Source organism: Rhea americana, unplaced genomic scaffold (genome assembly GCF_003343005.1).
Source record: "Rhea americana isolate MKP2758 unplaced genomic scaffold, rheAme1 scaffold_202, whole genome shotgun sequence".
Lineage (NCBI taxonomy): Eukaryota > Metazoa > Chordata > Aves > Rheiformes > Rheidae > Rhea > Rhea americana.
The window spans coordinates 1,135,681-1,149,827 of NW_028186173.1; the positions used below are offsets into that span (position 1 = coordinate 1,135,681).

Sequence of the window (14,147 nt, forward strand, 5' to 3'; positions counted from 1 at the left end):
ATGTCCTTCAAGAATGTATTTGATCAATCGTTTGCACTGGCTACTTTTAAAATGGGAGCATCCAAACTTAAAAACTTACTAAACATGCCCAATTCCCTGCTCTTTATGGTGCATTTTTAATCAGGAGTAACCATTTCCATGACTATGCGACAAGTATAAACCATTTTATGAATTCTGACGACTGCACTCCTCAGTACAGCTGACAGAACATTATGAAAATTACCATTTATATTCCATATGTTAGGTAAATTTGACATTTTTTATGATTATCAAAAAAAATCATCTACTGTTTGACAGGAATGCTTTACAACTACCTTCAGATCCTCAACGTTCTTGGGCAGCTAGGTATCTGCATCTTGAGAAAACGCAATGTTTTCTGTTGTGTCCTCCCACTAGCCAACAGCATTAAGGGTTCAATGCAAAAAGATCCAACAGCAATATTCACTGTATGTCTGCATAAATAGAAACACTTTTATTCTACATAGTAGGAGTTGACTCAAATAGTTAATTAGTTATGATCAGCAGTTTTTCTGTGCAACCTACATTTAATGTTATTTTGTAAAAGACCCCAATGTGGTTATTTCTGATCGTCTTTAGACGTCTGACAAATTAAAAGTTATTTTTGTAACCTTGCCAGGAAGACATTAGCAGTGGCCACATTTTCATACTTAACCTTCCAAAAGGAAACTCCTGCRTATCTACTATCCTTTGTCAAGGAAAGCCTTCAGAAGATGATTCAATAAATAAAACAAGTTGAAGGCTTTAGCATTTACCTTATCAAATAGCAAACTAGTGACTTACATAAATTTYTGGAATCCAGCCACCGTGTATGTAAAATGCATTAACTCTATGCAGAATAAGTGAGAGATGGATGTGAAAAATGGGAATTTATATGGAAATAAATACAGAGTTCCTTACAGCATCATAACAGACCAAGATCTGCAAGGGTTATGATACCACCAGCACCCTGCAGTACTGTTTTCCCCCCCACACTAATTTGCCTACCTTCCGACAGAAAGAAATTCTACTTGTACATTTTTATTTCATCTTCATTTCCCATCTTTAAAAGACTGCACACCCTATTTAAGTATACAGCTCCCAAGTGCAGACTCCTGCCCCATCACAGGAATATACTGATCACGTTGCCCGAATATGCTCTCTTCCTTTCTGGGGGGACGAATAACTCAGCTTCTCAATTCCATACTGCACTACCATTACTGTACTCCACCGTAATATAATTTCAATAGGGAAAAAAAATGCACCCAACCCATCCAACAGGGACTGAATGAGAGCAAATTCAAGCTTGCAGAGTATAATTGACCAACATGGAATTTTGCCAGGATACTAAGATAAACATAATTACTCATATTAAGAGCGTTAATTAATTGTTTGTGAATACAAATAGTTGGCTGCTCAGTTTTATAGCTTATTAGAAAGCCAACAATTCTGTTGGCGTTGCTGCTCAGAAGTTGAGTTAGGATGCTGATCTGTAATCCCCAAGTCTGATACACCAGTCCGATACAGAGCCAGTGAAAGTCAGGGCAAAGTCGACCACTGAAATCACATGCCAAGAAAGAAAAAATAGTGGTACCTACCACTTTCTGCATAAGGGGAGGATTTTTTAACAGCTCTTYGGTAGAAAAACTTTGTATAAACCAAGAACTGTCCAGATGGGGTTAATCTATACTAGTCACCATGAATCAGTGATCTTGCAAATACAGTATCGATATCCCGTATGAGGCACCTCAAAGCGCAAGTAGTGAAGAGGAGAGCAGCTCTGCGGGCAGCACGGCGCACACGCGGCGCCCGAGGCAGCTTCGGAAGAGCTTTACCCACACCTGCTGGTGGTTATTGATTAACATGCAACACCGCRAGTGCCGGCATGGCTGCCAGACAATATCTATACGCCTACAAACCACTGATGGGCTAAACAAGCTATTAATGACAGGTTGCTCTTCATCATTTAAAATGGACAGACTCTGCTGCTTGACCACAAGGACAAGCAGGTTATTGCTTTGAAATGTTGCACAAAGACACAAATGAGATACCTCTGCAGAATAAACCACACGTATGGCTCCACGGTTCTTTTCTAGTATAGCTATTAATAGAAAACCAGGCCTGTTCAGAGTGACAAATATTCAATCTTCTATCCCAACATTGCTACAGTTTCTCAAAATTTGTGCTCAAAAAAAGAATTAGCTAAATATAATTCAGCAGCTAATAACCAAAACTTTGGAATACACATCTAATTTTCCCCATTAAAATCCGTTTCATTCTCCTTTTTAACTAGGCAAAAAAAAAAAGAAAAAAAAAAAAGAAAAAAAGGAAAAAAAGCTTCTGAGCAGATTTAGCTATTCGTGGCCCCAAGGGAGGGCAGTTTTGACCTGCTTTTCAGCTAGACAGGCAGGCTGGACAGCCCTTCTCTTCCCGCAGGGTGCGGAAGCAGAGCAGCTCGTTCAGGAGGGACAGCTCTATCCTGCACGCTGGAAACCTGGAGCTGAGAAACAGCCACAGGAACGTGCGCGAAGCTCTCCAAATACTTTTGCTTGCTACAGAAACTATTTTTAGCTTGAAACTAATTCCAAATTGTAATTTGTAAAATATTTATCACTTTTGCTAAAGTAGTAGTTATACTACTTTATTTAATTTCCTCATGCAGCTAGATGCTAGATACCAGGATAGCAGATGCTACTTACACACGTACTTAAACAAGTACCACATGAATGGTATAGGCATACAGCTAAAAGTAATGAAAACATACAGGCCAAGTAAAGATTGTATTACAAATTGGAAAACACCCTTATTTATACACGTATAWATACATGCACACATATACATATGTAAATATCTCAAAGACTTRACATGTAGATTATCCAATCAATATAAAGGCTCTTCTTCTTTCATTGCCAACTTTGAAAAAAAATAGGGCCAAAAATTCCTTATGGGTACATGGAGATGCAGTAGTTTAAGTAGCAGAACTAGTGCAATCAGGTGGTTTAATTCTTCTGAGGAATATCCCTACCATTTATTGACCTTCATGAACTTGTCGGACATAACATTGAGATATAACACAGTTTTTGGCACAAATACTCCCATCTGTGTTTGTCTTGGGAAACAGTGGATTTGCTTCAGCATCCATTCCCAGGACAGATGTTCTAGGATCACAGGGTAAAAGGCAAAAAGGCTCAAGAACCTGGAGGTTTCTGATAGATCTTTCAMAGAAATACAACTAACCTATCCAATGACGATGAAGTTTTATTCAAACATGTGCATTACCATGCCAAAGAGCTTTAGGTATTGTTACTCTGCCGAGCATCCTTCTCAAAATCCCAGCAAAACGCTGAGCGCCAGTGAACCTCCTGGGACACCACCTCCAGCCCTGCCAGGAGCGACTCAAAGCCAGAGCACTCTTCCTGCCAAACCCGCTGCTTTGAGGTGACATTATAAATCAGATCTGCAGCCCCAGCTATCGCAGCATTCCCAATTTAGAAAAAGTACCAGTCACGGTCATCTGTCAAGACTACAGCATCTTTATAATGCATTAGAAACATTCCCTGAACCCATCAGATTACAACAGCCTGACACCAGCAGGGGAATGAAACGTTTTAAAAATTTATTTAAGAGATTCAACTAGCATGCAAGATACCTATGAAACTAGCAAACAAGATTCATTCTCAAACTGTTCTAAGTACTATTCACAACACTCAGCTATTTGTTCCGTTTACAGATTCAAAATACTAGTTGCAATAGAACATTTAATATGCCACCACTACAAAAGGGAAACTATGCCAGAATATATGTCCTTTTCTTCCTGCTGTTAATCCAAGATATTGGTACATAAGCTCCTACAAATACTATTTTTTAAATGATTCCCAAAATGGAAAGCAACAATGAAAAGCAATTTAAAATCCACATGCAACAGACTGGGATAAAATTTTATTTTAATAGCAGTATAGAACAGTTTATATTTAGACGTCTTATGAAAAATTAAACATGAATTTAAACATTTCCCATGATATACTGAGAGAAGTATATGTACCATTAGCTGTGAATATTTTGATTTAATGGGATTTAGTAATCTGTTCAGATGAACTACTTAATGTTCTGATGGTTGCTGATACTAGCATTCTAAGCTCAATGAGTTTCAGACTTGTGACAATATTGTGTTTTTTTCCAGTTTTCATCAACTGATTAGTTTTTAATGCTAAGTATGTCTTGCTATCACTTGTGGTTTGAATATGTTTACTTAAACCAAAAATATTTTGCATCTCAATTATTATTTTATGTTGCAGCACTGAATGGAATTTAAGTCAATACATTATTCATAAAGCAAAGACAACAGAAAAAGACAAAGCTGTGCACTTCTTTCAAAGACTCCAAATTAATAAAACATACCATATTTATGCATGCAATATTTGATTGTGTGGTGTTTTTTTTTTTTATCACAAGTTTGTTGTTTTCAGATCAGAATATGCCAAAAAAATCCAACACGAAACATTTTTTGTTTATAATTAAGGCAATCATCAATCCAAGGATTGTAGTCCATTTTATTTCATCTCTACATCAAAAAAAGTAATTTAAAAAAATTAAAATTCCCTTGAAATGGTAAGATAAATGAAAATGTAAGTGCCTTCACATAATAACAGTAAGCTGACCCTCTGGGAAATGGTTGATTTTCTCAATTCAAGGTATTCAAAGCTCATTCAAAAGTGTTCATTTGGAATGCAGATATCAAAGATGATGCAAATGTTCAAGAGAAAATTAAAACTTACCAGATGTTCTAATCCAGCTTTGATGTTTCCAGAGTCCCTACAACAGAAGAAAAAAAGTTCTAAATAGTTGCTAAACCCTTGTCTACAACGATTTATGTTTTCTCAAAAATGTCAAAACCATGTAATTTCTTGAGTATGTAAAATGCTTACTTTTTATTCTTTAACCATTACTATAAAGAGTATCCACCATCCAAATGAATAACTGCAGATTTACTCAAATCCTTATATTCTACCTGCCCTACAATTGCTATGAACTTTAGCAATGCACAAGACATTCATTTAAACACTTTTTAAATTTAATATCCCACTTCATATTGAAATTAATGAAACACTATCATTATGCACTGTCTTATCAAATCCACATTCAACGGCTTTACAGCCCTGCGTTGCCACTGCTTCAAGAATAAACTTTATGAATGTCGACAAAGGTGATTCAATCAATGAATTGGATACTCGTTAGGCACACTGGAACTTTGCATTTCACTTCCGACAGCAGAAAAATACAAGTATGCAGACAGGAAAAATACAAAAAATGCTGCCACATAAACAGGATTGCAAAAATGGACCAAACTAACAAAGTAAAAACATTTAAAAGCAAAGACAATTCAGAGTGAAATTTAATCCTCAACACATCCTGCTAGGTGCCGATACGGGCCGGCTTGCCAGCCGGAGCAAGGATAAACGGCTTGTCCAGTTCAAGCATGGGAAGTGTTAGATGCCCACTCTCTGCCACTTCAAAAACAAACACAAAAACAACAAAACCCAAACCAAAAAACAAAGCAAAACAGATGGAAGAACCCACACCACTGAACAGAGGCAGCTGCTTTCTGCTTGCCTTGACTGCAAGTTGTATCTCCTTCCACGCTCTAACTGCACTTTTTGAGGCAGACAGGCTGTTTTCATGCCAAATGAGGAGAAGCTGCCCTACAAGTATTTCAAGTTATTAGTTACTGAACTATATGATGTAGAGCATATTTAAACTTATAACATTACATATATTTCAGCAAATTATTCAGCAATATAGAACCATGCTGGCTAAACCCCAGTTACTTTCCACTAAGGTAGCAAGCTCTGTGAGACTGATCCAGGCTTTCTAATACTTAGTATGGAAAATGTAAAGTATAATGTGATGTTACACACAAAGGTAGTTAGAAAATATGAAATTGTACTAAACATTAAAAAAAGCTTCTTCCAAATACTCATCTTAAAAGCCTCATTCTACTTAAGGCAGTATTTTATCATCAGGTTACCTTACCTGATAGAACTGCAGTCTCAAAGACAAATTAGCTTTGCATGTGCTGCATTTAAGACTGCTTTTATGAATACTTTGACCACAGAAATTATTTTAGGCTTTGCACACAAAGCTTTTCTTTATAATTACTCAAGGCTTTCAAGAAGGCTGCTGCACACTTGTTCCTTTCAAACTGGTCTTGAATAAAGTCACAGGAAAAGATATACTTTTCTTACAGCTTTTTTCTTTTTCTTTTTCTTTTTTTTTTTTGAAAAAACGAGTTTTATTTATAGAAATAGAAATGAAGACTTTTGCATCTCTTCTGTGGTGCGAGATGGCTGTAAAGAACTGAATTTGTTTGGAGGCGGGATGCAAGCGGCTGACGGGGAGCCTCGCCCCAGCCCTGCTTAGTGGCCTGGCTCCCGCGCTGTCCCTGTCCTGACTCCATCAATATTTGTGCAACTCCTCCTGCCCTGTGCTGAAAGCAGACTTAATTCAATTATAGGTCTCAAAACTGATAAAAATGGTCCTGAAGTGGAAAATGCGAAGAGATTATTGGCAAATGAATAAAGATTTGTATCGAACTAACACACAAGAGTACAGCATTTTTTTTTTTTTAAATCATTCTCTGTCTTAAGTCTTCTGGGAACAGAGAGTTTCCCTTCCCCTCATGCAGCACATCGATTTCTGAATTAGACTGCAATATTAAATAATTAATATACTTGCCATGATTGATGTTTTGCATTAGTTGAATATTAGGTTATCAATCAAAATCCACTTGGTTTAATGTAATAATATTGAAAAAGTGTCACTGGCTGTTCATCCAATTTGTAGTTGAGGCAGCACAGATAGTAATATTGGTGTAACACAAGGCTCTAACACAGGAAATGCAGTGGTTGAACATACATAAGGCAAACATTATCAAGCTAACCAGTACAAGGTTGAGGTTGTCCTAAATAAACCTTGTGGCACCTGTCACTTGCAATGAAAACCTCTTTCCAGCCAGAGGCTGCCGTGCATCAATCAGGCAATGACAGCTCGCAAAGCTGGGGCATTTTATCTTTATTGTTTTACAAAAACATATACACACACACATATACATACACAAATAAGACTCCTATTAATACTGCATTTCAAATACTGTGCTATGCAAAATTAGGAACTGTTGCTACAACTCAACCACAATGCATTCAAAGTGATTTTTAAAGCATAAGCTAACTATAGATTATTATAGAATACATTAATCTTTAATACCATAAAACACTGCAAGTAAAAGGCAAGAGCTGTTTTATACACATCCCATGTAATAACACTCCCATAAAGGAACACCACAAGAAAGTTATATTAATTTCATATCATTATCTGGTAATAAGGTTTTACACATAGTGTAAATACGTATTTACCTTTGAAAGTCTCCAATGCATGACATTTAGTTTTATTAAAACAAGTTTGGTTTTATTTCTGTATTTAAAACTATCACATAAGTTCTGAAGTTGCGTTTCCCCACCATAGTCAAGAATTTGTGCTGTAAAATACCAGTTGACATGCATATATTTGAAAAGCATATATTACATACATTAAAAACAGTAAGCATGCTATTTGTGCTAGTCCAAACATTAGCTTTTGGTAATGCTGGACAAAAACACTGCAGCTGAGCTAAATTTGAATCATGGCCATAGGGGACCTGTAACAAGCCAGGAATTCAATTAAGCAAGTGTAGCCAGCCTTTGGATTACTTAAAACCATAATGTAGATAACTAATTGAGATAGTGCAAACTTATTAGTGCTAGTTCCTTTGCCAAGACTGAAATCAAGCAGAAATATTCACTAGTATTTGCTGAAAATTGATTTTTAACTTGGAGATACTTTCACACTCATCAAAGCAGGTACGCATACAAAACAAACCATTAATGGAGGGAGCTGAATAATGCAGTCTCTTCAAAAAATTCATATTTTAGCTGTTCAAAAAGAATTTAAGATTTCCAAAATAATTTACCTTATTATAATTTTACAGCAGTTTCAGACACAGAAATCACAGGCCCAATACTTGCTTTTTGCACATTTGAGCTAAACAAATTGCTCAGTACATTTGGACACCATGCGTTGTTCTTGCACCGCTCATGGCTAGGTGCCTGACGTGAAACAGGAATCTTGGGGCCAACAGTTAAACCAGAAGGTACCAGACCTTCCTCGGGTCAGGGGAGGACACTGGAAGAAAGGAAAGAGGAGGAGGAAGAGCTGCATAAGCTAGCGTCTGGGAGCGAAGGAAGTAAGAAGCAACGGTACGCAAGTCTGGGCTGGATGTGGTTCCCAACACGCAGCTGGGGCTGGGTGAGGAAGGAGCCTGGGAACCAGCAGAGCAGCATGAACTGCACCGGGCAGAAGACAGATTTGGCGGGTACGGGAAGGGGACTGGGACGGGATGGCAAAAAGCAAGAACAGCCTGACCAGATGGTGGGTAGAGATAACAGGATCCACTTTCTGGGCAAGTAGAAACGAGGTCAGCAGAGGGGGCAGTAGGAAGGAGGGAGACAGGTGAGAAGCTGAGACAGCAAGACTGGAAGAGGCAAGGAACTGGGGAGAAGAAATCCAAAGGCAGAGAATGAGGAGCTGGGAGCGCTGGAGAAGGGGACAGCGCAAAATGGCAGGGGCAGCCCTGCGCAGGGTCTCGCCAAAACTCTGTTGCCAACTCAGTGACTTCCCCAAGCATTTACGGATGCATTAAACATCATGGGCCACAAGCAGCTTGCACACATTTCCCTTTCTGCCAACACTCATCCCATGGCTACCAACATACGCGCAAAAGGAATTCTGCACTGTTACATATTTGCAGTTACTACACTGCTATATATTACACTGCTATATATACACATTACACTGCTATACATTTTGGAATACTTATATATATGCTCATGTGTATCTACTATTCCTCGATAATTATTCATAACAAGTTCTTCACATTTCACTAGTTCCCACTGAAGCAAATTCCTATATAACGTATGAACAAAGCCCTAGTAGGGGAAGAAAAAAAAAATCACATAAAGGATGATTTCTAAAGGCTAATCACAAGAGGCATCAATTTCTCCATTAGGCTTGAAGTCCTGCTTTGATAAGAAAAAGCACAAAAGACAAGTGCCTGCCATAATACTTGGCAAAAGAGGTTCAGATCGTATAGCAGGTCTCTCTGTATAGCTCTGTACTAGATGGAGAATGTTACTTCATCCACTCAACATAAAAATGTATCTATTGTCAGCATCATCTARATTGTAATAAAATCATGACCTCCTCTTCCTTAGCAGTTAAAAGTATTTTTTTATTTTCTTACTCCTCACCTCTCCAAATGAACCACCTAGTTGCCACACCTTGACCAGTTCACCCTGTGCTATTTAAACCACTTTGGAGCAAAGTGTCTTCAAGATACTACAATATTAACATCATACTGCAATACCAGCGATAAAATTTGTTGTTACTGTGAAGCTACCTAAAACCAAAGTCATCTCAGAGGGATATTTTATACCTACCTCTAAAATAGGTGACTGTGGCTAGTCTAAGTTTGTTAGTAGGTCTGTGTTAAACTCATTAAAAAATGTTAAGATAACCAAGTGACAATTCTGAGAGTTGAGCTGAATTTGTGCTGCCATTCAGATTAGTGGCAACAAACTGGAAGGCTGCATTTTTTTTAAATTTAGTTCAAATGAAAGCACACTAGTTCAGTTCACATTCTGCAGTTCTCTTAAATTTTTCTTGCATCATCCAACAGGTGCATCACATAATACTGTTAAAAATCTATCAACTATTATTTTAAAATGAATCCCCTTTTTTGTCCCAGTATTCTTCCTGGGAGAACCTCATCATAAAAGAAGTTCTTGGAAGAACCTCATATTTTCCCATGCTTTATCCTCATGTTAACATGCTTCTGCAGGTTACTCTTACCTTATGGTCTGCCCTACTTCCTCTGAGTAGGCTCCCACCTCCTACTTTCCCCTTCTGCATGCCATCAATCCCCACCTGTATTCTATATGAACAGTTTCAAAAGAAACAGCTGAATCTCTTCAAAAGTCTTCAGAGATTCCTTATGAACTTCATCTGGTGATACTTAATGTATTAAATACTTCAGACACTTAATGAAGAAGAGCTTGTTGAACTACCCTTGACTAGTCCACTGTAATCCATTGTTACCTTTAGTAATATCAGTTATCACCTTTCATTAGTTATCATCTTCCCTTGCTATCACCTATCCTTAAAGAACTCCTCCCATAGACTATTAAATTCACCAAGCTCATCCATTTGGCAGTCTSCTGAGTACTTCAGAAGCTAGTAAGGCATCTGGGTAGTGCAATCTTCTTTTGTATTAACTTGCAATTCTTGATACCATATTCCAGTTTTTAAAGCAACGCCAACCAGATTGCATTGCTTAGCTTACCTAACACAGGCAACACAAAGTAGGATAAACTCATTACGTTAAACTCAGCTTGTATGTCAGTCCAGACTCTTCCCCCACCTCTGCGCTGAAGGGAGAAAAAGGGATAGAAGACAGAAATGAAAGAAAATAGGCCATAGATGTTAGGAATTATACAAAGGGGGACAGCGAAGAGGATGAGGAAGGCTTTACCTTCAGCACACTAAGTACTCCCTCTCCGTTCTTGAGCTTCAAATGGTAAACAGTCTATGATGACCCAACATGCCTATAGTTGCTAAATGCAACTATAGTGAAGGTGATAGCAATGGGAGAAGTAGAGCAGTCAGCTATCTCTAGATCTTTCTTTTTGGATATCATCTTTATTTCAACAGATTGGCATCTGGAATTTGATCATGCCTTTGCTTGATAATTATCTGCTTTTGATAACCACCATCTACTCAAAGCTAATGTGCTAAGAGGTGCTTAGCTTGTCATTAGGCATTATAAAATACAAATTAATCTAAATCAGATTTAATTCCAACACTACTGCTTTTCCTTCTTTGAGTTAAAAAGAAAATTCTGAAAAAGAACTCCGGTCATAAGTGGAAATTATGTCAAAGGGAGTCTATGAAAGTAAAGAGGAGAAAACAATTTTTAAAAAGCTATTTCCTCCTACCTCTCTTACATAAACATGAAGGAAGAAGTTCAATGTTTTGAAAGTAAACAAATAAAACATCCAAACAATATTACCGCTTAAGCCTATTAACTAATTTAAATGGATTCTGTATTTAYGTACTCAAATTGCTTCAAAATATACTAGAGAAGATACACAATAAAACACAGTCTTCTAGCACATCTGAGATACAAAACCTTTATGATCACCTGTRAAGTAGAGCACTCAAAATCAAAATCCTTGAGACTTGAAATCTAGAACTTTAAATTTACACAAAGATTCCCAGTACCACATGCATCTCAGAGTTTCTCAGTAATTGTAATGGCTTTAACAGTTCTGGCTTCCCATATCTAAAAACACTGCTTTTCTCCCATCATGGGTAGATCCAATAAACAAACAATAAAATAAATGACYAAAATAATGAACACGATTTAGTAATGCAATGCCAAACTCAGAGAGGGTAAGGGGGGGGAGAGGAAACACAGGGCAGCAATCTGACAGTTATTCTGATGGTACAAAACATCCAGAAAACCAGCCTAATACTTCATCTGAGAATTTTTTTTTCTGCATGAAAGTTCAGCAAGACGAGATGCAGCTAAGCTAGGGACTTYGTGCTACTCTTTTCCTAACCCTTCATGCAGAACAAGCTCCCATAGAGAAGAGAGAATGGTTGGGGAAATCCTTCACAGWCTACTAAAAACCAAATCCAAGATTTTTAGAAATAGCGTGAATGTTGGTTTGCTCTTACTTAATATCAGATTCAAATGGTCTGCAATTGATCCTGAACTGTAAGTCTTCTAAGTTGCTATTACTACGTTCAGCAGTTCCTTCACCCTGATTACATGAAACTTATTTCACTCAGGGGGAAAAAAAAACAGTAAGAAGTTTGGACAATTACTGATTAATTTAAATTTAATAAATGACCTTTATATAACCCTCTTGAATCTTTATCAAACACAGAAAGAAAAGCAGAAGTTACCTCTTGCCCCTAAGCACACACAGAATAACTTGGAAAAACTGCTGAAGAAGTCAGTAGAATATAAGGGAAGCTAAATTGAATCATGCTAAAACCAGGGACCTGAAACATGACACAAGGTGAAGCAATTTCCATAATATGTTATCCTAGAGAGAAGAAAAATCAGTACCCAAGAGATTTTATCAAATATTCAAGAGGGGAAAAAATATATAGCCATAGCTTACAGAGTAAAATTCAAAATATTTATGCCATTTAAATAAACACTGAAACTAAACAGAGGGAGAAAAACAATAATACAATGTTGATAACATCAATATTTTTGAATAGACCCTACAAACCCCCCCTTTTCTGCATACGTATTTCTCAGGTAAGTGACAACCATATGGTACCTAGCCAAAATAACTGCCCGCAAAAGCTCCCATCACTGTTTTACCAAGACCCCAGATCAGCCCTGGAAATTGCGCACACAGTGAGGCAGGTTTCTTTGCGGTGGTTGCCATTCCTCGCACAAACCTGCGATCCAAAGCACCTCACCGTCCTCGGCGTTTCCATTTCTGCGGTTATTTTTCCTTCCCTCTTCCGTGCACGGGGTTCTCTTCAGAAGCACTAAAACCGTGTTAACCAAAGTTTGAATCCCCAGCAAACACGAGCAACTAAGCTTCAGGCTTTGGAGTATCACTGTCTCTGTTAACCAGATTACGGGGCRGTCTTAAATAAATTAGACAACTTTGGCCTATTTTACCTTTTCTCTAAAATTATTTAGTAGATACTCAATTAAAACACATCCTGTAGGTGAAAGTGTATGAAAACATCTCAGTAACGGACATTAGTAGTAGTAGGAAGTGCTGCTAATTGGTCTCGAAGTACAAAACTGATTACAAAAGTAGCAGAAAGCCCAGCAGTGTAAAGGCACCAAGCGCTGCCCGGAATACTAAACAAAGCAGAGCAAGGTTTAACGCTAGTAACCGTAACTGCAGTAAAAACTCTCTGAACTAGTAAAGAGTGCTACAGGTTAATGAGGAACATATAAAGAGTGCACAATAATTATCATACCTAACACCTTACCATCTGGGTTTGGATGACTACAGAATATAAACACACTTTATCAGCATTAAGTCTGGAACTAATTATACATGTATTTCTATTAGCTAACTTCTGGGACAAATATTTAAAATGTTATATTTTCCTCAGCTGCACTCAACTCTCCGTATTAAAGCATATTAAATTTAAGTATAAGTCAGTGACAAAATTTACATGTTCTAAACCGCRACAATTTGAGTACAATCAATTTTCCATTTTCTGAAAGCTTCTAAATCCCTCTCATTCACCCAATTACTACTGTACCTAAACTAATGAAATTTTATTCTGCGAGAACAATACTATTCTTAAACAAATTTTTGRAAAATATAAGATTAAAAACTTCAACACAAAGAATAAACTCCTAGAGAAAAGATGCAAATAAAATTACTATCATAATCTTTTGTTTTTTATTTGCAAGTATAAAACTGAAGAGAAACAAAAGCATGGAACATAGCATCTGTCATATCAGAATATAAAAAGATGATCCTGGCACAAAATGAAAAAGCTCTAATTCATTTGCAAATCAAGCCTGCCAGTTCTATTTCAAGCTGGCGGTAACTGTCAAGAGTTAACAAGATAATCACTTTCAATCCTGCCTTCAATGCTACATTACACTGTTATTCCATTCAATAAGGCCGTTCTTTGGGGCACTAGATGAATGGTTTTCATTTCTAACTCGCACAAAAAGTTGCAAAAAAAAATCCATGGGGCTTAAGAAAGAAATCCCTTTATGGGCATTTATCTGCCGGCACTTGCTTTTAGGCAGAATGAGATATTTGGATACATTGGTGTCCATTCACTTCCTCTATTCCTTCAGGCCTTGGTCTGTTGATAAAAAGGAGAAAAAAAACCCACCTACACCACACACACAGGGAAACCTCAATCCTGTTTGTTCTGTTTTCTAAGAACTATCTATGCACATTAAACATCAAGAAATTCTGTAACAGTGCCTAGTAAATACTTACACCATCACATCCCACCRAAGTATCATAGTATTTGAATGGACTGATCTTGGT

General features: G+C 37.4%; 1 protein-coding gene across 1 annotated transcript in view; it reads right to left on the reverse strand.

Moving 5' to 3' along the window:
- The window catches only part of RSRC1 (arginine and serine rich coiled-coil 1), a 170,381-nt gene that overhangs the window by 79,773 nt on the left and 76,461 nt on the right, over positions 1-14,147 (reverse strand). The window contains exon 6 of the mRNA XM_085304060.1: positions 4,773-4,809. Within this exon, the coding sequence (XP_085160186.1) occupies positions 4,773-4,809 (37 nt within the window). The remainder of the gene's footprint in view (positions 1-4,772; positions 4,810-14,147) is intronic.